Source organism: Cnephaeus nilssonii, assembly GCF_951640355.1.
Source record: "Cnephaeus nilssonii genome assembly, chromosome: 6".
Classification (NCBI taxonomy): domain Eukaryota; kingdom Metazoa; phylum Chordata; class Mammalia; order Chiroptera; family Vespertilionidae; genus Cnephaeus; species Cnephaeus nilssonii.
In genome coordinates, this window is record NC_137077.1 from 19,064,104 (window position 1) to 19,089,325 (window position 25,222).

General features: G+C 37.1%; 1 protein-coding gene across 1 annotated transcript in view; it reads left to right on the forward strand.

Moving 5' to 3' along the window:
* FGD6 (FYVE, RhoGEF and PH domain containing 6) overlaps positions 1–25,222 on the forward strand; it is a 125,517-nt gene that overhangs the window by 52,912 nt on the left and 47,383 nt on the right. The window contains exons 5-8 of the mRNA XM_079775508.1: positions 12,949–13,016; positions 13,102–13,132; positions 22,869–23,020; positions 24,884–25,040. Coding sequence (XP_079631634.1) covers positions 12,949–13,016; positions 13,102–13,132; positions 22,869–23,020; positions 24,884–25,040 — 408 coding nt within the window. The remainder of the gene's footprint in view (positions 1–12,948; positions 13,017–13,101; positions 13,133–22,868; positions 23,021–24,883; positions 25,041–25,222) is intronic.

Here is a 25,222-nt window from a genome sequence, read left to right on the forward strand (position 1 = left end):
ATCATCGATGTTTCTAGCTCTCTATCCCTCTCTCTTCCTCTCTGTAGACAATCAATAAAATATATTTTAAAAAAAAATTATGCAGCCAATATAGAAACACCTAACTATATAAAGGAAATATTGATGGACATAGAGGGAAAGATTGACAGTAGGAGACTTTAATACATCATTGACATCAATAGATAGATCTTCCAGACTGAAAATTAACAAGGAAACTGGCCTTAAATATGCCACATTAGACTAGATGGATTCAGTTGATATTTTTGAGCATTTCACCCCAGAGCAGCAGAACATAGATTTTTTTCAAGTGCACATGGGCAAATTATTTAACCTATTGTAGGCTGAAGCATCCTATTTTATGAGGATGAGAATTATTCTTATCTCATAGAATTGTGAGGACTAAATGATTTGATGTATGTAAAGTCTTAGAACACTGTCCAGTACCTGGTTAGAACTCAATGGTTATTTATTTTTTGCAAGACTTCATTTTTGTGCTGTAAAGTATTGAATCATGGAGTTGGGAGTAACCACTAGAAATTACTTAACCCGAGGCAGGTGAATTTCTAAGACACCTAAGATAGATGAATAACTGTTCTTAATCCCTACTGCAATTGCTCAGCGGTGTGGGATTTAGTTTGACTATCAAGTAATTCCTCCTCTGTTTTATTGGTGTCCGTCTTGCTCGAATTTAAAAGCTAATTTTTCTTGTAGCTTCTTCACAGATGTAGGTTCAACAATTATTTAGATATATACAAAGTCCTACATACTGTTAGTATGTTCTAGACATAAAGCAGAGCCCATGGTCCCTGCTCTTGAAGAGCTTACATACTAATGGGGCAAGAGGGACCAAAAATGCGTGAACGGTAAGAACTTCAGACTATTTCATGCTCTGAAGGGTATAAACAGAGTGATGTGCTAGAAACTGAGGAGGCTACTTAGGGTAAAAGACTTTAATAAAAGTGACATTTAACTGAGATGTAAATGACTGGCAGGAGTCAAAACTGCAGAGTTTGGGGAAGAGTTTCACAGGGTCTTCCTCTCTAAGGAGTGTAATTACAGCAACCTTTACTCTTTATAATACACTGCAAATTCTTTCTTTCCCTAACAAATACTGCTGTTGTTGTTTTTAAATCATTTTGTTTATTTGTTTCTCTTGCTCAAATCAAACACTTCGCAATTTCTCCCCTTACTAAATACAGTGACCAAAATTGGTTTCCACATTCTACTAGGGATCTCACTGATACCTGGTAAAAAGGAAGGATTAATCTCTAACCTTTTTGTGTTATGCATCTTCCCAATACATCCTGTCATAACATTGCCTGGTTGACTTTCGTTTTGTAGTCACTGGAGATTTCCAGGGTTCCTTACTTTGTACTAGTAATCATGCCTGCCTATCCCTTCCCTTCCTTTATATTACTGTGTTTTTGTCTTTAGTTGTGCCACATGCATTATCTCTGTTAAATCTTTCTCTGTTTTTAACACGACATTATTTCTTCAGTTAATCGTGGACATTTAGTACTTTTTCACCTGATGCTAGCGTATTAATAATTTCCTTCCTGTAGAATCATCAACTACTCTGATGAGCCTACTGTCTGTCTCTTCATCTGAGACAGCAATGGCCATAATAAAAGAGACTAACTCTTCCTTTCTAGGCAGTTATTGATCCACCTAAGCATAGCCTGGTGAATGGTTTTCTTTTAAGTAATTTGCTTTCACAGTGGTTTAGAAGAACATAGTCTTTGGAGCCAGATTGCCTGGGTTCTTCCCACTTACCAACTCTGTGTTCTTCAGCAATTTACTTAACTTTTGTGTCTTCTTTTTCCTTATCTGTAACAAGATGAGGGAATAGAGTGGACACTTGTCCTTATTTTCTAATATTGTTGTGATGATTACATGATTATACACATTTTAAAACAGAATCTGAAACAAAGTGAATACTCAATAGATTTTAGCTATTATTATTGGCTTATATGAAAACTAGAGGCCCGGTGCATGAAATTCGTGCCTGGGGGGGTGGTCCTTCAGCCTGGCCTGTGCCCTCTCGCAATCCGGGAGCCCCGGGATTGATTGCCCTGCAGAGGGAGGCCCCGCCCACCGCCGCCGGCCGGGTAGCCTGGGCCTCCCTCTGCAGGGCGATCGTGGGGCAATGGCAGCCCCCCCGACCAATCGCATCACACCCGCCTTGGCAGCAGCAGTCAGAGCTGGGTCGCCACGGTGCCCGCGACCCAAGAGGGACCAAGAGGTCAGCAGTTTAGCCTGCTTGCTAGTCCCCGCCCACCCAAGCCTGCTGTGCACGCAGCCTGGTGTTTGGTCATCCGTTCGGTTGTTTTGGACGTTACGGACCCTGGCTCTTTATATATTAGGATAAGCAAAAAGGTATCTGAAATCAAGCTTTATATAACCAAATAAATGTATATTGGGTAAATATATCCAATAAATGCATATCAAATATACTCAATAAATATATATCATTTCAAAGTTGCCTTTTCTTATCTTGGATCAGTAAATCTGAAACATGTTTACATGAAAGGTAGTATTGTGTTCTGACAGAAAAACATGAAATTTGGCAGTCCTAGCTCTGCCACTTACCAGCTATATGAGCTTGGTCAAATAATTTTTTTTAAAAAAATGTATTTCATTGATATTTTACAGAGAGGAAGGGAGAGGGATAGAGAGTTAGAAACATCGATGAAAGAGAAACATCGGATCAGCTGCCTCCTGCACACCCCCCACTGGGGATGTGCCCGCAACCAGGGTACATGCCCTTGACCGGTATCGAACCTGGGACCTTTCAGTCCGCAGGCCGACGCTCTATCCACTGAGCCAAACCGGTTTCGGCGGTCATATAATTTTTAAAAGTCAGTTAGTTTATTTACATCAATATAATTTCACAATGAATTTCAGGTGACAAAAAAATTTATGTAATGTAAAAGGTCAAAATGTATAGTTAAAGAAATCAAGGTGTAATAAACAGTACTGGAATTACTGGTTAACCACATGCAGAAGAATGAAGTTAGACCCTTTCCTCTTACCATACACAAAAATTAACTCAAAATGGATCATAATAGACCTCAATGTCAGAGCTGAAAGTATAAAACTCTTAGAAAAAACAATAGAAGAAAATATAGTAATAACTCTTCATGCCCTTATGTTAGGCCAAGACTTCTTAGCTATAACAAAAGTATAAGTGATAAGAGGAAAGCATAGATAAATTGGACTTTATCAAAATTAAAAGCTTTGGTGGGTTCTAGCCAGTTGCTCAATGGTTAGAGTGTCAGCCTAAGGATGAAGGACAGCAGGTTTGATTCTGGTCAAGGCAGGTACCTCAGTTGCAGGCTTGATCCTGAGTGCTGGTTGGGGCACGTGCGGGAGACAGCAATTGATGTATCTCTCTCACACAGATGTTTCTCTCTCTCTGTCTCTCTCACCCCACTTCCACTCTTTCTAAAAATCAGTGGAGAAAGTATCTTTGTGTGAGGATTAAAAAAACAAACCAAAAAAATATTTGATGCTGTACACAGTACCATCAAGAAAATGAAAAGTCAACCCACAGAATATGAGAAAGTACAGGGTAGGGCAAAAGTAAGTTTGTTGTGAATACGCAAAACACGGAGTTTATTCTTGAATTATTTTTCAATTAATTTTTACATTATTTTCCATACGAACAACCTGTAAACCTACTTTTATCATACCTTGTATTAGTAAATATCTCTAGTAAAGTAATTGTATACAGAATATACAGTATAAAGAACTCTTAGAACTCCACAATAAAAAAAAAAAAGACCCAATTTAAAATGGGCTAAGGATCTGAATAAACATTTCTCCAAAGAAGATATACAGATGGCCATAATAAGATGCTAAACATCCTTAGCCATCTAGGATTTTAGCCAATGCTAGGCAAAACCTCAGTGAGTTACCACTTCACACCTACTAGGATGATTATAAAATTAAAAAGACAATAACAAAATGTTGGTGAGGATGTGGAGAAATTGGAACCCTTGTACCTAGCTAGTAACAAAGTCAAATAGTACAGCCACTTTGGAACACAGTCTAGTAGTTCCTCAAAAGGTTAAATATACAGTTACCATGTAACCCAGCACTTCTACTCCTGGATGTATTCTCATGACAAATGAAAACATATGGCCACACAAAAACTTGTGCAGGAATGTTCATAGGAGCATTATTCATGATAGCTCAAAAGTGGGAAGAATTCAAGTGTTCATTTACTGATAAATGGATCCATCAGACTGATGAATGGAATATTATTCAGCAATAAAAAATGTGCTCATACCTGCTACAACATGTATGAACCTTAAAAACAGGCTAAGTGAAAGAAGTCAGTCACAAAAAATCACATGTTGTATGATTCCACTTATATGAAATATCCAGAATAGGCATATACATAGGGACAGAAAGTACATTAGTGATTGCCAGAGGTTGTTTCAAACTGGGATCTATTCATTATTCTTCATTCTGGTTGGAATATTAACCACTGTTCCCCTTTCCTGCATATTGATTTCTCTGCCTATTTCCTTTTCACATTTCTTATAACAGCTCATAGGATACATATCTTCCTGAAGAGAAGGGTGAAAACCTAAGAGAACTTTGTCCTTTAGAAGTTAGTCATGGTGTCACCTCATTTTTGGCATACCTTAATAATGTAGACATGTTGCTCAGGCAGGTCTGTCTGGTTGTTTTTTGTTTTTAGTAGAATCTTTTCCTGAATTACCCACCACTGCCTAATTATACTCTTTTTAGCAGAGGCCTTTTAAAAATTCTATTAAAAAGTAATGGATAAATTACACCAAACTTTATTTGCAGTGAACAATATGAAAAGAGAGAACACATTTCAGAATTTGCAAAGCTGGGCTATTATCAAGAGATAGGAACATAAAAACTCGTTTTCAGATCAAAGGCTGTTTGGGAATTTGTATGACTTATTTTTGACCTTGACAAAATAATTTCATTTGTGGCTAATGTTTCAACTTCCACAGCAGTGCACTTCTTCTGGGAGATGGAGTTACTATTGCATAGGCAATGTGCTTTGAAATGCAATGTCATTTAAGTGAGGGCTTTCATTAACTGAAAAGTTGAGATGCCAAATATGGCTTCTCTTGAGGGTTTTTTTTTAGTGGGATGTATTTCTCCATCATTATTTGAGTTGGGTCAGAATCAGCATTGTTCTTACGAGTTGAAGATAGTATAGAGCTTTTTTATTTTGGTTTGTTTTATCTGTCTTTGTCTTCTTTGAAAAGGATTATTTCCATTGAGTCATTTTCCAGTAGTTACTATCTTCTTTTTAGCTCTGTAGTTTTCCTACTTTAAAAGGTAAAATAGACAATAGAATACATAGACTTCTAGAATTTTAGAATTACCCCCTATAGTTTTTACATGCTTGAGTTTACATTTTCGGAATGCAATCATAAAGGATGAGTTGGAATATGACTGCCTGAAATCTTTGTGGAGAGGGGGAGGTGAGGAAAGGGGAAGGAAAGGTGTAAAGGGATGGACTTGTGGGGACAGAGCACACTTTGTGGAGAGGGGGAGGTGAGGAAAGGAGAAGGAAAGGTGTAAAGGGATGGACATGTGGGGACAGAGCACACTTTGTGGAGAGGGGGAGGTGAGGAAAGGGGGAGGAAAGGTATAAAGGGATGGACTTGTGGGGACAGAGCACACTTGGAGTTGCATGGTGGTTCCAATTTGGATGGAGTTGAGAGAACACAGTGTGGAGGGGTAGGAATGAGACTAATGAAGATAACTAGATACATTGTGATGTGTCTTATGTGCATGACAAAAGAAAAGTTGGTCTTTGTTGCCCATAGGTGGTAGGGAGCTGTTGATATGATTTGACCTGAGAACTAATATGATTATATTTGCATTTTAGAACTATTGCTCTGGTGGCAGTGTAGAGAATGGATTGCAGTGGAGTAAATCTAGAGCCAAGGAAACCACTTAGGTGACTGTGTAGGCAATAAATAAGGAGGCAATATTGTGGGAGAGGAAATGTCCTTCGGCTCAGTTCTAGTCATAGAAGGTGGAGGAGTCCAGGTTTCTGGCTTTGATGAGTCTGTAATATCTAGCATGCAGGTACTTGATAGCTTATTTAAAAAGTGACTGTAGGTAATCACATACTTCATGTTTTGTAAATCCTTTCCTGAATTACACACTGCTGCCTGATTATTTTCTTTCTCTTCTTCAAGATGTCAGCATGGCCCTATCTGGTTTGGCTCAGTGGATAGAGCATCAGCTTGCAGACTGAAGGGTCCCAGGTTCGATTCTGGTCAAGGGCACATGCCCAGGTTGTGGGCTCGATCCCCAGTGTGGGGCCTGCAGGAGGCAGCCAATCAATGATTCTCTCATTCATTCATTCTCTCTCTCTCTCTCTCTCTCTCTCTCTCTCTCTCTCTCTCTCTCTCTCCATCTCTGAAATCAATAAAAATATATTAAAAAAAACAAATACAAAAGATACCAGCATGTTTCAGTGTTGTCCTTATAGATAGTTACTTGTATATTTGGTTTGCTCCCATTATTCACTACTTGAAGGCTAGGGCTATTTCTTACTTATCTTTCATTCCCTCTTGTGACACCCACTTTCATGTCCCATCTCAGACCTACAGAATGAGAATTTGGAAGTTAGCTGGGAATCTGACATTTAAGCACTGCCTGGTTCTAATGATCACTCATGTTTTCAGACTTAGCTGTAGAGCTGTGAATCAGCTGACATGGAGCTGTTTTCTCCTGCTAACCTTGCTATCAAATGATAGTTACTAAGTTTAGATTTAAAATGATGTAGAAAAGATGGTCCTGACTCCTGCCTCTTAGAAATTATCTCAGAATAACAAGGAAGACAAGAAATACAAATTCTGCCTTTAGTGATATTAGGAGACAGCTAAACCACCAAATCATAATATATGACCAAGGGCTACCATAACCACCAGCAATGTATAAAAGGTTCTAGTTTCTCCACATCTTCACCATTAGTGGCTTTATTTCTGTGTGTTTTTTTTTATTGTCACCATTCTGTGGATGTGAGTGCTGTCTTGATGTGGCTTTAATTTGTATTTCCCTGATGACCAATTATGTTGAACATCTTTTCATATACTTATTGGCTACTGTTACATCTTTTTTAGTGAAATGTCTATTCATATTTTTTACTCATTTTTAACTGAGTTGTATTATAAGTTTTTTATGTTTCTGGATACAGAATCATGATTTGCAAATATTTCCTCCTCCCCTGTGGTTATCTTTTATTTTCCTTACTACAGGCCCGATGCACGAAATTCGTGCAAGAGTAGGCCTTCCTTCCCCCGGCTGGGCTGCCGGCACCGGCTTCCCTCTGGCACCCGGGATCCGGGCTTCCCTCCGTCCACAGGCAGGCACTCTGGACTCGGGCTTCCCTCCGGCCCAGCTTCCTCTGGAAGAACCTCCGGTCTAATTAGCATATTATGCTTTTATTATTATAGATGGTATTTTTTGAAAAATAACAGTTTTAAACTTACGAAGTTAAATTTTTTTTTATGAAGTTAATTTTATGAATTTTTAAATGGATCGTGATTTTGGCATATCTAAGAGCTGTTAGCCTAAACCTGTGGTCAGCAAACTGCGGCTCGAGAGCCACATGCGGCTCTTTGGCCCCTTGAGTGTGGCTCTTCCACAAAATACCACGGCCTGGGCGAGTCTATTTTGAAGAAGTGGCGTTAGAAAAAGTTTAAGTTTAAAAAATTTGGCTCTCAAAAGAAATTTCAATCGTTGTACTGTTGATATTTGGCTCTGTTGACTAATGAGTTTGCCGACCACTGGCCTAAACCAAAGTCACAAAGATTTACTTCAGTATTTACTTCTAGAAGAGTTACTGTTTTAGCTCTTAACATTTAAGTCCATGATAGATTTTTGTTAAGTTTTATAAATGGTGCCAAGTAGAGGACTAATTTATCTTTTTGCTTGTGGATGTCCACTTGTTCCAGTAATTCTCAACCATTTGTTGGAAAAACTATCCTTTCTTCCATTGATTTGCCTTGACAACTTTGTCAAAAATTCATTGACCATAAATATAATGGTATACTTCTCAATTTTTTCCCATTGATCTACATGTCTGTCTTCATGCCAATACCCACCATGTTCCCCACCCCCAATGTTTACAGTCTTGTTTCTTTCTAGAAAAGAAAAACATACTCCATAGCCAACAGCCCCAGTGCTGCTTCTGGATCGCCACCAACCCCTATCTCATGGACTTGCCATACCACATCTGAGATCTGAGATACTTAATGATTAGATCTTAGGATTTTAAAGTTGAAAATTTAACACTCATCTTTCTGATGAGGAATGTCAGGCCTCCCATAGTTGTTTTTCTAAGTTAAAGTATTGCGTCCCCTGCTATAACAGAAGCACGATATCTGCCTGGGAATAACATATTTATTACTATGGAGTCACTCTTCACAGTTTTCTCTAACACAGGCCCTGTCAGAGCAGGGTTTTGAAGAGGAAAATAAAAAAAGTTTAGAGTTACAGATGTACCAAAAGGAGGGTAATAAAAAGAGGAAAGGAAATATAAGGTAGATGCCAAAAATAAAGGATACTTACTTGAAATTTTTGTCTAAAGCTGGTACACATTTTAGGTATGCTCCAGCATCTATAGTGTACCTAGTTTCTGCATAGATAGTGCTAAAACCACCTCTTGACCTGTAAGGGGCCTTATAGCCTTTCAAAATGGAGAATGCAGAGTCAAGAATTCAGTTCTTTCAATGGTTTAGGTTTCTCTTTTTCATTTTTAATGCATTTCTTTTGACTTTATTTTTAAAAGGATATATTGCATTTTATAAATATTAAACTTTCTAGCTACAGATAACATAGAGAAACCTATTATAATAGTTAGAAAAGCATTGATTTGCTACAGTATTTTTCAAAATAATTATCCATGTGTGAGTGTGTGTGTGTGTGTGTGTGTGTGTGTGTGTGTGTAGGTAGTCAGGTTATTAGTGCATGTTTGATAATGTAGTCTGCAAGATCAGGCTGTGTTTACAACTTTTCCCTGAGGAATGTTAGCTCTGTATAAAAAAACTGTGAGTGAATGCCCTGGCCGATGTGGCTAGTAGGTTGGGTGTCGTCCCATGCATGAAAGGCCACCAGTTCGATCCCCGGTCAGGGCACATACCCAGGTTGCAGGTTTGATCCCCACTTAGGGTACTTACGGGAGGCAGCCGATCAGTGTTTCTCTCTCTCTCCCTCTCCTTTCCTTTCTCTCTAAAATCGATAAAAGCAGCACTAGCTGGTTTGGCTCATTGGATAGAATGTCAGTCTGCGACTGAAGGGTCCCAGGTTTGATTCCGGTCAAGGGCACATGCCCAGGTTGTGGGCTCGATCCCCAGTAGGGGGTGTGCAGGAGGCAGCCAATCAGTGATTCTCTCTCATCTTTGATGTTTCTATCTCTCTCTCTCTCTCTGAAATCAATAAAATATATTTGATAAAATCAACAAAAACATATTTTTAAAAGTAAATAAATAAAAAGGTGAGTGAATGGAGTTGAGTATTTTATGCCTATCTTGCTCAGTTGAACAGTACTTATTCAACTTGTTAGTCTCAATTATTCAACAACCTGCCCTAGAAAGAGGAATAATAATGGGGATAGAGGTCAAAGTTATATAATTGTCCCTTTAAAGAGAGTTTGGGAGCTAAGTAACAAGATAAAGGAAAATATTCTCTGCCAGCAATTTTCAACCAGTGTGCCTCAAGAATTGTGTGTTTTTTTAAGAGACAGGATGGGAAAAGAGAGAGAGAGGGAGAAACATTAATTGGTTGCCTTTGGTAGGTACCCCAACCAGGGGTTGAAACGACAACCTGGGTATGTGCCCTGAATGGAATCAAACCCACCACCTTTTTGTGTACGGGACAATACGATACTGGGCGATACTGGCCAGGGCAATAATTTTTAAAACATGCAATACCTGCCTATTTAATCAGGGGCACTGACCTCTTTTTCCTTAAATTGTTAAATTAAAAAAAAAAAAAAGGCAACAGCAATAGCTATCTGGTGTGAATGAATCAAAATTACACTTTTTAAAAAAGTATTCCTTTTGTTTTCCAGATCAGCAAAAAATATATTTTTTGGTGTGCTGCAGAATTTTAGTAATTAGTTATGTGTGCCATGAGATGAAAAAAGGTTGAAAATTGCTGTTCTAGTTTAATTAGACTGGACTATTAATGTACTCTTTATTAATAATTATTTACTCTTTAGAGATTATTTTTATAAGTAGTTGTTTTATAGACTACTTTGAATATTTTTTGCATAACAGTATTTCTGATGAAAGAGTTAGGATTTCTTGATATTGTATGTGAATTCTTCAGTAGTAAGATATGAAAACACAGAGGGACAAATATACATTGCAAGGTTAGTGTTTATTCCTGAAGGAGGAGGGAAACCCTGTTATATATAACAATTTGTTTCACAAAATTTAAGCCAAATATTGCAGAATGTTTGGATTGGTTAAATGTTGAAAAGAGAGGAGGGGAAATATATGTTGGGGTTGTAGGGGGAAGGAGAGAGAGAGAGAGAGAGAGAGAGAGAGAGAGAGAGAGAGAGAGAGAGAGAGAGAGAGAGATATTGATAGCCTCTCAAATGTGCCAGACCCCAGGCCAGGATCCAACCTACAACTCAGGTACATGCCCTTGACCAGGAATCAAACCTGAGACCCTCGGTGCTGGGGCTGATGCTCCAACCAGTGAGTCACACTGGCCAGGGACAGCTGTGAATATTTTTAAGGATGTGATTACCAGAAGATACTGAAGAGAGATTCAGGGAGTAATAGAACAATTTCTAGATTGCATATTGGAAAATATGGGTTCTCTTCCCAACTCTGCTAATAACTTTGAATCTTGGCAAATCCCTGTTTTAAGTGGGTCATCTTTGGGATTGGTCATGGTCCAGTTCTCACTTTACATATTCCTTTATGTTTGATCTCATGATCATGGTCCAGTTCTCACTTTACATATTCCTTTATGTTTGATCTCATTCACTTTTATGACTTCACCTACCATTTATGATCCACTGGTTTTCAGTGTAGTAAAAACGGAATCTAGAAATGAAGGTTTGCCCTGGCCCGGTGACTCATTTGAGTGTTGGAGTGTCATTGCGTACACCAAAAGTTGAGGGTTTGATCCCCAGTTGGGGTGTGTATGGGAAGCAACCAATCACTGTTTCTCTCTCTGTGTCTGTCTCTCTGTCTCTCTCTCTCTCTTTCTCCCTCTCTGTCTCTGTCTCTCTGTCTCTCTCTCTCTCTGTTAAAAAAATCAAGAAACATATCCTCAGATGAGGATAAAAATAAATAAAAATACTGACTTATGATAATATAAGTTATTGTAATAAAAGAATCTAAATTTTAGCATGCTGTAAAATCTTGAAGGATCCTCTTTGTGTTTATTCATTTAAGTGTCACCAGTGCTTTGAGGAAGTTAATAAAAGGGTTTTAATGTATTTACAGAACATCAGCATACTTAAAAAATCATTAAAATGTAATTTTCTGAAGAGCTTCATTCATTGTTAAACTGCATCTATTTTTATATATTGGTTCTGACACTGAAATTCTAGAAGCAGATAAAAACAACTTTTTTCCCCCCCAAATAAGGAACCAAGATAGTCCTTTGACCCATCACAGTGATGCTCAGGTAAACAGATGTGCTAAGATGACCCATAATTTCAGTTTAGAAAAGAGGGGACCACTTCGCTACCGTTATTATTAATTTTTAATGATGAGAGATCACTTTTTTTTTCTGTATCATCTTGTTAGTGACTGACTACGGGATTGTCATGGTCACTTTCTATCCTTATTGTGACAGTGCCTTGCTCAACGTCACTTTAGACAGCACAAAATAGCTGGGTTCTGGTATTGCCAATGTCGGCGTGTATTCAGGAGGTCTCTCCTAATAAAACCAGGTCTGATGTTTCTTTGACAGAAGCACCAGTTTGTTTTCCTTTTAATAACCATAGTCACACTTTTCACCTTAGGTGTAATATAAAAAAATGTTACAATTGCTTGTTCCTAATTTACTCTCGTTGGCCCTTCAGGGTGGGACTGCTGTGTGTAGACCTTTCACCAGAATAGAAATGGAGAGAAACCCCTCCTTTTCTCTTATGACTAAGAGTCAAAACCAGCTTTCTTCATTTTTACATAAAAACAAGACTCTAAATCCCTACCTATTTAGACCTCCTTCCTAATCATAATCACCTCTGCCTGCTCAGAGTGAACATTATTTTCTTCCTGCTAGAGTATTTAATTTACACACAAAGCAGTACATATTTTAAGAATTTCATTTCTACTCTTTTGTTTCCTTCTTATTGAATTTATTGGGGTGACCCTAGCTATCAAAATTATCCAAGTTTCAGGTGCATCATTTCAGCTCTTTAGAATAAAACAGAAGTAAAAGAGCGTATTTCTAAAATGGATTTTAAGTAAATTGAAGAGAGCCATGGCTGAAATGTTGGCCTGTTTGGTGTAGACTGTGAAAAAGAGCCCTTTTCAGACTGCACTTAAGGTGTTTGACTTCGTGGCTTTTCTTTGGGTAAAGTGCTCTTATACATTCCTGTCGGACACTCACTAATCTCGCATTACTTGTGTGCACCCCAAGAAGAATGTGCATGTGGTAACTGTTGGGGTCATTTCTGTTTTGAACCACCGATGGCTGTGCTGCACCAAGGCTCTGGGGGGTCCTGGGGAAGCCCATCAATCTAGGGCTGGTGATGGTAGAGGGTGACTGATTCTCTCAGCTTCTCCTGTGTCAAGTTTAATAACTGCACTGAATTCTCTGCGTTTGTCATTTGAGATGTTATATAGCATGAAATGTGTTCTAATCAGAAACTTGTAAGTAACAGAACTGAATTTACATCTGACTAGTTCAAAACTGATCTTCATTATCCTTTTGTTAATTTATGCTTTCTTAATGCACTCCTATCCACAGGATGAAGATACTGGAATAAAAAGTAAAGTCCATTATATTGCCAAGGAGATCATGAGCTCAGAAAAAGTGTAAGTATCTAGTTTATGATTCAGAAGACTCTTTGTTTCCTCATTGACTAATTTAAAACATCTCTTTCATTGCTGTTTTTTACAGGTTTGTGGATGTGTTAAAACTTTTGCATATCGTAAGTATCTGCTAATATTTTCTTGAAGTCTAAGACTATCCTCTTTTACATCTTTTCCTAGCCACTAAAATTTTCAACATAACTTAAATATACTTGAACTAATATGTATATACATGTATGTGCTTTCTAATATATGGTTTTATTTTTAAATACAGAAATTTTCTAAAATGTGTGATATACCCAAATGATTTCTGAAAAATAGAGAGCCTTTATAACTTTATCTCCAAAGTCTTTATACTTTCTATCTTCATAATAGTTTTCAAAGTGATAATATTTCTTCTTGGACATTTGCACAAGTCTGCCATCAGTAGAATTTTGTATTAGCAATATATACAGAATGTCATGATCAGTGTTCAGTTCTGTTCTTCTCTCTGAATAAGCTCATAAAAAGAGACTCAAAATAGACATTTTTACAACTAACTTTTTACATTCTATTTTTAGTTTTTATAATTGTCAACTTGAACAAACCTGTTGGGAAACAATTAGGATATGTGTCTGGCTACATGTTCATTTTTCTCATGCATTCCTTTGTATCTGCAGGTTTGTACAAGTTTCATTACTCATTGGCAGCTAAAGTGCTTTTAGTATTACTTTATTCCAATTGTATTTTGGCAAGATATTAAAACTTAACAGAAGAAAGGGATAAGGTAGGGGAAACAATGAAAAAAAGAAATTGAAGTGAAACTTTACTTAGATGGTGTAATTATTAACATCATCGTAAACTTAATTGCTGAGAAGTGGTAGGCTCACAAACTGTACACACATTTATGTCTCTGCAAAAAGCACTATTTTCAGTCTTCCTTTTAATAGGCACACATGAAAAGTGGGTTTCACTTGGTGATTCACATTCACCAAATGATTCCCTTGTGCTCTGGTACAACAGAAACATGGAGGGCTAATTCCTGTGTGAAAAATATCTAGCTTTAGAAACATTTTCTAAAATAATTCTTAACAATACTAATTTGTTTTGTGAAACTATTGCCCTGTGAATAGTTTCTCACAGAACTCTTGACTATATTGGTAACTTTTCTTTTGTAATTCATTAAATAATTGTAACAATACTAGAGTAGGCCTTCCCCCAGCTGCTAGCACTGACTTCCCTCTGGCACCCAGGACCTTGGCTTCACTCCAGCCACTGGCAGGCACCTGGGACCCGGGTTTCCCTTGCATCCCTGGCTTCATCTGGAAAGTCATCCTGAAGGACATCTGGTCTAATTGGCATATTACACTTTTATTATTATAGACTAGAGGCCCGGTGCACGAAATTTGTGCACGGGGGAGGGGAGGGTCCCTTAGCCCAGCCTGCACTCTCTCCAATCTGGGATCCCTCGGGGGATGTCCGACTGCCAGTTTAGGCCTGATCCCTAAACCAGCAGTCAGACATCCCTTCGCAATCTGGGACCGCTGGCTCCTAACTGATCGCCTGCCTGCCTGCCTGATTGCCCCTAACTGCCTCTGCCTCGGCCCCTGCCACTATGGCTTTGTCCGGAAGGACATCTAGAAGATGTCTCGTCTAATTAGCATATTACCCTTTTATTAGCATAGATTTGCTCACCCAGACACCTGATAGACATGTTTAAATAGTACTTCTTCAAGGAAATTTTAAGCATCTACAAGTCAATTGATAAGCTCTATAGTTAATAGAGGCAAAACATGTTATGGAATCAAAAAGACTTGAGTTTGAACTTCAGTGCACTATTTCAGTTAATCTTGCATGGAACAGGTGTTGAGGATTTCGCTGTGAACAACACAGAGTCTCTGCCCTCATAGGGCTTAGAGTCTAGTGTACTGCTTCTCACAATATTGTGAAGGACAGGATTTAAAATTTTTCCATCCATGGTGGACCAGAACTTTGGTAAAATACAACAAAAATGTCATGGCCATATCAAATTGATATAAAAGTTTTATATTCCTTATTCTTACTTTCTGACTAATATCTTTGCTGACTAATAACAATTTGTGGACCATACTTTGAGAAGCATTGACTTGGTAGATTCTGTTTCTTACCAGCTATGTGAATTTTAGAAAGTAGTTTAACCTTTTGGATCTAGCCTGTCTCATTCATAAAATGGGGATAAAAGTACCCATCTTTCAGGTTGTGAGGTCTCAATGAAATAAGATGATGTGAAAGAGTCTAGCATTGCACATGGTATATGGTAGATTCTCAACTTACCTTTCCATTACCCTCTTGTTTTCCATCTTCCATTTTAAGAGCATCAGTGAATGGGAAGCATTCATTCTATTTCCACACAGTTAACTTTTCACTTTTTCTAGTGCCATTCCCCCCCTGTACTAAAATTTCATTTTAATGAAGGAAGTTCTGATTCTAATAGGCAGGGAGGCAATTAAAAGCCTTACCAGTTTATTTATTTGGTTAATTAAAAATATATGTTCTGTTCTTACCTATATAATTTTGAAACAAATCATAAAAATGGATAATCAGACCGATTTCCCTAGATGGTCTTGGGCTCTTCCCAGCTGATGTTGAACAGAGTGAGTCATTCATAACCCACATTAACTTGTATATTTTCAAAATCTTCTAAGCCTTTAATGTCAGGGTGAGAATAGATCCTCTGCTGACCTCATGTTAACATTCTGTCTGGTGTGTGCAAATGTTAACTCAGCAGAACCCAACTCTAATGGGTGTCTTAACAACAGGGCATTAACCAGGTGTAAGCCTTACTAGGAAGGGCTTGTGACGGATAATGCAGGTGAAGCCAAGGGCATCTTTCTTTCTTCCAATATTCCCACCATGCCATTAGAGCTCATTTTTATTCCTGTACCAAAAGTACCCCATGACGGTAGTACAGGGGCCCTTTAACCTGAGTCCTGCTATCTGATTTCATCTAAATGAGTTAACTTCTGTTATATGATAGAATATGACTGATTTAAAATATGTAAATAACATGTTTTAGATAATCCAGTGGGTGTTTTTTTGGAAATCAGCAAGCTATCCAAGTGGCTTGGAAGAAGCTGTTGTTTCAGTTATACATAATTTCCCATGAATAGTTTTCCATATTAGAGTCTAGAATAGGTTAATAGATCTTTCTGTGATGACAGAAATGTTCAATATTGGTGTTGTCCACTATAGCAGCCATATCTAAAAAAAAATGTTAATATGTCCCTGTAGCTTACTAACACTTCTTTATTCGGAATTTTGTAAATAACTAGGTGAAATAGATCAGAGGAAAAATTTTTTAATCTAATCTAAGGAATCTCATCATTTTAGTTATTACACTGAGAGGAAATAGACTTAGGTGAAAGGCACACAATTTAAAATATACTTAAAATTTTAAGAGCCAGTATACTCAGTTGAGGGCTTTGATTTATCTACCTGATGTTTGTGGGGAAAAAAAAAGTTGCACCTGCAGAGGCAGTGGCAAGACTTTATAATTACTGAATTATGTGGTGCATACTCTTCAGTATACACCATGAGCTCCTGAACTTTGAACTGGATTTCAAAAAAAAACACACAGGTGAAATGTGCATATTGTTTCTAAGTCAATACTCTGATAAGTCCAAAGAGAAAGGTGATTCCTAAAAGTCAATCTTTCCCTTTTCAAAATGGTAGTACTATCCATATAGCTGCAAAAGCCAGAAAACTAGAACTTGGTCTTCATTTCTCCCTATCACTTATTTCTCCAGCCAACCCATAGCAAATCCACTGATTCTACTTCCTCTTTACTTTCGCCAACTTATCAAATCTCTTAATCAACAGCCTCCTAATTGGGCTTCCTATTTCCATTCTTGCCTCTCTTCCAATCTGTTCCGTATATGATTTTTTTCCTTATAAAATTTTAAGTGATTTTCTTAAAATATAGTGTCCCCCCCAAAAATGTATACACACTTCAACAGCTGACAGCTCAATTTTGAAAATAAAATGTATTTTAATAAACACTGCCTTCATAATTATTCAAAGGTGCGTGTATACATTTTTTGGGGGACACCCTGTATAAATTAGAGCATGCCACTCCTTTGCTTAAAATCCTTTAAGTGATTCCCAATCCATTAAAAATAAAGTCTAAGCTATTTACCACGACCTATAAGTAGGACAACCATATGTCTTTGTTTGCCTTTCACAGTCCTGGTGATTGTCTTGGCATAATATTAATAGAACTCCTTTTCACTTTCAGAAATGATGTGGTTTGGACAGTAAATTATGGCCCAGCCTATAAGGTTCTGCGGCCTCTGGTACTGAGATGAGACATTGTGGAAGGATGGCATTCTTGAACCGTTGACCATATTCTGGTCATGCTGGCCTCCTTTCAGTTTTTGTTTAGCACTCAAGGTTATTCCTGCTTAGAGCTTTTGCTAATGCTGTTTCCTAGAATGTTTGTTCTTCCTTCATTTTAATCATAGCTAGTTTTTTCTTTATCCTTCCAATCTGGCTTTAACGTGACCTCCTTAGAAAGCTCTCCTGTGACCATCTTTTCTCTTTAACTCCCCTTATTTGTTTTCTTCTTGGCCGTAAATATATAATTTGTATACTTGTTTACCTATTTAGTGTTTTCTCTACTAAAATGCTATTACATTGTATATAAATGCACATTTTTAAAGATAAAACACCTTAGACATTTAATATAATTAATTACAAATGATACAATGTGTTTTTTGGTTTTGTTACCTTATTTTTGCTCTCTGGTGGGAGACTGATTTAATAAACAACTCTGTACATTTATTTTGTAAATGTCCAGGCAGCATGATTAAAAAAATATTTTTAAAGGGAATGATTAGAGCTTGGAGGTCTTTTGGACATAGATGGATTGGTTAAGTAATAGTTAAAAGGTACTAGTAATGAAGCATGTTTCACTGATTTCTTTAGGTTGGGGGATACATTACTTTGAAAATTTGAGAAGCTCTCAGTAAGTCCATAGAGTTGGCAAAGCTTCTTAGACATCTAGATGTGTATTATTAGTAAATAAAATATATCTTTTTTTAATGCATTATAAAAAGAATAATTGAAGGCTTTCTCATAGAAGCCTCTAGTTTTTCCCATGTTCTGAATACATTCTATTTTTTTAAATCTTGTGAATCATTTAATTATCATTTAGTTTTAGTTGTAAAGAATCCTCCTTAAGTGTCTACTGACATGGTTTCCAAACCTTCACTTTTGAGCAGCTTCCTTTATGTGAGGACTGTCCTTCACTGAATGAAGTTCTTTGTTAAGGGCACCTTTGTCTCGCTGCTGAGATGTGAGTTTCCCCACCTTGGTTTGGTATTTCCTTCACTTTATAGGCCACTGTTTCAGAGCTTCCAAGAACTTGTGGATCTTAAATGACGTTCATGTGTTCATTTAAATGAACCAAAATCTCTCCTTTCATTAAATAAATGGCCTTCTAGTGAGTACTCTCTATATGCCTTTTAACACGCTATGTTATATAAATTATTTTAATTCTCATAACAACCCTATCAAATAGATGTCATTTTTATTTTTTAAATGAAGAAAGTAAGCTAACTGCCAAAAGTAACCCACTACTAAATGGCAAAGCCAGATTCTAACTCGGGTCTCTCTCAGCCCTTGTACTTAGTGAATTGTTCAGAATTTGATTAAAAATTGTTTCCTGAAATCTCTACCATATTGTAGAGGGTATAGATGTCTTTTAATATAGAAGCTTTGTTTTCAGAATTCTTTCTGTTGGCCCAGGAAATCATAGTATTTTATCTTTTAAAGCTGAGAATGAAGGTAGATATTGATCATTTAGGATATATTATGATGATTACTTGTTAATGTTATTAAGGGGGTTGGAGACTTGAGATAAAGGATTGATGTCAGTCGTGTTTTACACAGTTTTGCATTGATGATTATGCACAATAATAGACCTGAGCATACAGAGAAGTAGAAATACTTTCATTGGGCAAATATTTTTATTTAAAAACAAAGTCAACTTGTTAATATGGGGACTTTCCCCCTCTGCTTTTACTTCATAATTTCACACTCATTTTTGCATATTTATCAGAGCTCTTTGACCTTAGCAGCTGCTTTGCTTTTGCTTAATATGAAGTGATTTTTAATGCCCTTCATGAAGGCAGGGAGCCCTGCAGAGCTCCCTGTCTGCCCATCTGTCCATCTGGTCTTTGTAATTCATTGTATCCTAGCAGTGGTTAAGTAACGCCCTAAGGTCAGGAAGCCCAGTCAGGACAGCTGGTAATTAAGTCACTACTTCTCTTTGACACTGGAGTTATAAAGCCTGACCCGAGGAACAAGGCCATCTGTTTGGTGCATCAATGTTCATAGTTGATTTTATTTGCACTGATTTTTGCTGAGTTCTTACCAAAGTGATCAGAGTTGAACTAAAGCTAGTGTGTTCATACCTCAAAGGAGCTGAGTTTTTTAAAGTTGATCTGGTCCTTATTTTAGGTTTTCTGGGAATTATGAAGAAAAATGGTACGATATGTTTTATAATTCAGAAACCCATTTCTAGTTCTAAAAATTCCAAATTGAACAAGCATGTGGTTATTGTGCCCAGAAGCCAGAGTGTAAGTGGTTCAGTGGGTTTTATGTTAGAAGATTAGACTGACGATATGTAGTTGATATCAGTAAACTCTGTCACCTTATCACCCCTTTTATTTTAATTACCCAGCCTTTTCAGCGTGAAAAAAGTATATCTGGATCTAATTTTTAAAGTGCCAGGCCTGTGGTCTTGCATCCTCACTGATTTAATCAACTTAGATTCTTCTGCCCCAAAATAACTTTACTTCTGGCTTTTGAGTCATCACACTTTCCCAAATTATCCTGGATGTTAGCATTTAGAAAAATAATTAGACACATGTTGTGATCATCCTTTCTATTTTTTTTTTAAAGATATTTCCTCCTTTCAGTGACACCAGTCCTAGAAATGGTTGAGGTTCATGAAGAGCTGAGAAGTTAAATATTCTGTGTGTCATTCCTGTGTGAACATCTCGCACTGGGACCATACTACATTATTTTCAGGGGATGGTGGCCCAAGAGGTGAGGGAATGAGATTGAGGCCAGGGCTGCCATGTATAGTTATGAAAGCCATGAGTTGTGAGTAGGGCCTTTGGTGTAAGTTAGATTGACCTGGAGTGAGGGATGCTGTGCCCTTTTTCATTTTCAAAAAGGTACCACAAGGACCAGTGATTGCCCAGGTAGTGCTTGCTTAGAATATGTAACTTTCTGAGTCTCTAGGGATAATTTCTAATAGATAGCTGGATATTAATTCTCTAAATCCCCGTAGTTTCTATTCAGTGTCCTTCATTTGCTCTTTTAATTATTAAATTTCTGTTTTATTCTTACAGGCTAATTTTTTAAAAAGATATGGGCCATTAGTTCATCCAGAGCTGCCTATGCCATCCACTATAGTACCGGGAAAAGGAAAGTTTTGCCTAGTAATGCGATTGGGGCCTCCAATTAGAGGCAGCCATCTCACTGGTCAGCCCAGTGTGGATGTATTTGGCTGGTCTCTGTTGAATGTGTCTTACATAAACAAGTGTTCTTTTTGGCAATGGTGGCAGTTGTGTGGAATGCAGAGTCTGGCAAACACTGTGTCAAACAGGACCCTTAAGCTAGTTAGCAGCTAATGTCTACTCTCACTGTCATGACTGAGGAAATACCTTCCAACTGGATAATAAAGGTCACCCTGCTTCCAAGGGACAAACATATTCATCATTTAGTCTACCAGAAGAAAGGCCAGTGCTTCCTGCTTTGTTGAACAAGGAACTCATGTCTAAATTATATTAATTGTTAAACTAGTAAAAAAAAATACTATAGAAGATGTTTACTTCTTGTGCTTTGAATACATTTACAATTGAGGAAGTAATTCATGATATATACGTATATTCTAATGTTCTGCATGATGGAAAAATCTAATGATTTTCAAAAGTGTTAAGTAGCCCTATTTTCTCTTAGTAAATGTGAGTGCTGATAGAAGCAAGCTGTTGGGAGATGGAATTTGGCTGATATCCATTTAGTTTCTGGAGATGTTTTGTGTGGTTTTCTCAATTAGAGTTTATACAACTTAGGAGTTCTTATTTTCTATTACAGTAATTAGTTGTAAAAGTAGTTCTTCAGTTACTGGTGTAAGTAGATGGTTCCTTTGGGCTAATGTGACTATTGGGCAGATAAAGTTAGTCCCAGGTACTAAGGTAGAAGTTAAGGTGTTTGTTTTTAGCATTTGGTTAGCAAAAGAGGATTTGACTTATCTAAAATAGCCATACCTTAGAAAAGGAATCTGTTTATGTACTTGTAAATTACATATGAGGTTTTTATCCTTCACAAGAAGCATAAGAAATACTTATGCTTACTATATGTATGTTGGAGGAAGGTGTTGAAGGACTGGGGGGAAAAATCAGTATTTTTTGTTTTGTTTTGTTTGTTTATTTGATTGGCCCAGTGAATCACTGGAGGGAAAGCAAGTGGAAATAAAGGCAATGGAAGATAAAGTCTGATAGGGAGTCTGTTTTATTCAACCATTGCTTTAAGGTTTTAATTAAACCTATTGTTTCTAAGAAGGAACAGTATTTGTTTTTGAATCCTCAGGATTGTGGAAAAGATTCCACTATTGTTTTACTTATATCTTGAGGGCTACCCTCCAGGAATAGTGAAATCTAGACACATACCAGTTAATTTGGATGTAAACTGTGTATATACTGAAACTAAACAATAGTGACAACAAAGTCAAACTTCATATTCTAAATGTTATCTGTTAGAAAATATACAATTTATACCTAGATGAAGTACTCCTCAATTTAACAAATTATCTATTATCCTAAATATGACAGAATTTAGAAGGTGAATAGAAAGATTTTCCTGAGGCCCCTCTCAGAAATTTTCAACTGTATCTCAGTAGCTAGAATTAGATGGGTCATATGGCCATCCCTAGCTAAAAAGGAATCTGAAGAGAAAGCATTTTTTAGCTGGGCATATTGTCCTTCCCTCCCTGAAAAACAAAAACAAAAGCAACCTAGAAAGAACATATTACATTCATTGTTAAGAGACTGTCACTGGTTTTCTTTAGAAACTTTATTTTTCTGCCTCAATCATACCTAGATTTCCCTCTGATATACTATTCTGGACAATTTAATTATTTTCTTTGAACCAATGAATGAAAAATGTCCAATAAAATGAAACCTTTCTGTAAGAAAATCATTTTGTTCAAATAACTTTGGTACAGATTAAATGCATTGTTATTTGGCTTTATTAATAATGAAAAAGATGAGGAAAAATGAAGGTAGCTCAAGGAAACACAGTAAACCAAGAGTGAGTGAGAGCTTAGATCCAGTATTCTCTGATTATCAAGAATGTGTCATCCTTCACATGCCTCACCTAGAATGCTCCAGTTGTTGGGAAATGATTACTGAAAGTAGACAAAGGGATTCTTCCAGAATAAAATTAGCTAAGATTTCCTGGAGGCTTTTAAAATAGATTGTGTTCATATTGCAGTATTGGAATAATTTTAGACTCTACTTAGAGTTGCAATACAGTTTCTAAACATGCCCTTGAGTATAATTGGAGAGCAAACCAAAAGATTTAAGAGCAATATCACACAGCCTGCTTTAAAACCAAATATCTACCCCAGTCACTTTGTATTAAAAAAACAAAACAACAAAACTCTCTAGGTAAGTGGAATAGAAGGAAGTGGATACTTTTCAACTTCTAATTCTACAAGGGGAACAGTTTTGCAATTTTTGTTGTTTTAGGGAATACGGTGACTAAGGGAAAAAGTTTTTTCAGGTTATATGTGTACGTGTATTGTTTTTCTCTTCTGAACTGTAATAGGATTTCCGAGATGCTGTTGCCCATGCTTCCAGACAACTTGGGAAACCAGTGATTGAGGACCGGATCCTAAATCAGATCCTATACTACTTGCCTCAGCTGTACGAGCTCAACCGGGATCTCCTGAAGGAACTAGAGGAGAGAGTGTCGAACTGGTAAAAACGAGCTGACCTGCTTTCCTTGGGTTTCCAATTTTAGATGAAACTATAAGCCAGAAGGGCCCATAATCAGCTAATTTAACTTTTTATAGGTGACTTTGATAATCAAGATTTTTGAGATTGAGGGAGTTTAGTTGATATTTTCACATTGGAAAACTTTTTTAATGTTTTTTCTATCTGTTCTGGAGCCTCGAGTCATGAAATTCCCTTGTGTTTTGGAAAAGAGGCCATTCACTGAGATAAATTGATGATTTGGTTGGTTGGTTTAGAAAATTTGCATGTGTCTGACACCATTGTAGATGCTGTAGATTTCAGGACAGATAAAGGATACCAAATAGTCAAGAGCTTCCATTGGGTGGAGAAACTTTGGTGACAGCTTCAGAAATATGTAGAAAGTTTGGTATAAGGAATTGAATTTTTTGTTGAAATCCATAGGGAACCCACAGTGATTTGGATAACAAAGCAGTATCACATACTTTCATGATCACAATTTCCCTCTAAACTCTCTTTATATATAATCCAGAAATAAAACCACTGCCTATTTTAGAAATAACATGTCTCTGCTTGTTTGGGAAAATATGCTAAATAAGCAATTAATACTTAGCAGCAGTTTACAGGTATAAAACAAAGTTAAGGTCTGAGGAATGACTAAACGGTAGTTTTTAAAGTCATGGTAGAAAGAAAATATTTAAAGAGCTACTCTACATACTTAATCATTCTTATAAAAATTAGCTTTAAAATAATCTGAAGTGACCTGGGATGTGCATATTTATGCAAGCAGGGGAAGCTTAAATACCTTTTTTGCTTGTACTAAAGTTTTCTCAGGTTTAGATCTATAGATGTTCTGTGTTAAAATATTAAGCATCCCTAAGAGAGAGACTAACTTAAGGGACAACTAGAACAACAACTCTGGCAAAAGCTATATTTATTACTAACAAGGGATAAGATATATCCTACTTATTAAAATATTTGTCTTTAAGGGTTTTTTGAATCAATACATTCTTTGGTGTTAATAGACTTTCTGAAATAACATTTATTTTATACTGGCTTTTAATAACAATGATGAAACCTTTCATTTCTGTGTTCAATCACTTTTGAATACCTACTATGTGCTAGTCAGCACTCTAAACATGCTAGGCATATCACAGCACACAAAACATATAAGCCTCTTGCTCTCATGGAGCAAACACTTTAGTGAGGGAAGCACCAGACAAACATACCAAAAAACCCAAAAAAAACAAAACAACAACAACACAAAACTGGGTAGAAGCAGTTTCTGATCTGCATATATGTAAAATAGGATCATGTGTTAGTGAATGAAGATTGGGTGGCTGAGGAAGGCCCTCTAAGAAGGCAGCACATTGAAAATGACATCTGACCAAAAAGGAGCGGCCAGCCTGGGTTCCATATCTCCAGGTTTGTGAAACCATTAGTACAAGTTTTGAAAGTGGTTATGGATTCTCTGTGTCAAAAGCCTATGAAGAAAGCCAGTGTGGCTGGAGAGTAATGAGAAAGAGGAAGAGAAGGGTCAGCAAAGGAGGAGCAATGGCACCTGTGGGGCTTCGTAAGCCTCTCAGGTAAGGAGGTTATTTTTCTGCTAGAGCCAAGGAGGTTATTGGAAGTCACATGATACATGTTTTTAGACTCTGGCTGCACAGAGAATGGCATGGTAGAAGCAGGGAGACCATCTTGTTGGCAAAATCCTGGCAAGATGTGATGTTGGCAGTGGAAATGCTGAAGAATAGGCATTTGGGGATATGTCTCACAAGAAGAGAAAAGAGATAAGCTGATGCTTGAATATGGACATGTTTTAGATACATTAATGACTCTTTATATTTTTGTGTATCTCTTTATCCTTAGGACAGAACAACAAAGAATTGCTGATATCTTTGTAAAGAAGGGGCCATATCTAAAAATGTATTCCACATACATCAAAGAATTTGATAAGAATATAGCTTTGCTGGATGAGCAGTGCAAGAAAAACCCCGGTTTTGCTGCTGTTGTTAGAGAATTTGAGGTATGTTTGCTACCATCTAATGTTGAGCTTTTGTTTGTTTGCTTGCTTTAAAGTTTTAATCTGCAGTCATTGAAAATAAACCTTGCAAATAAAAATATATTAAAATATAATCCCTTCAAAATCAAAGAGGGAGTTGAACAAATTCAGTAGAACTCAACAGTGTCTACAAGATTTCATTTTAG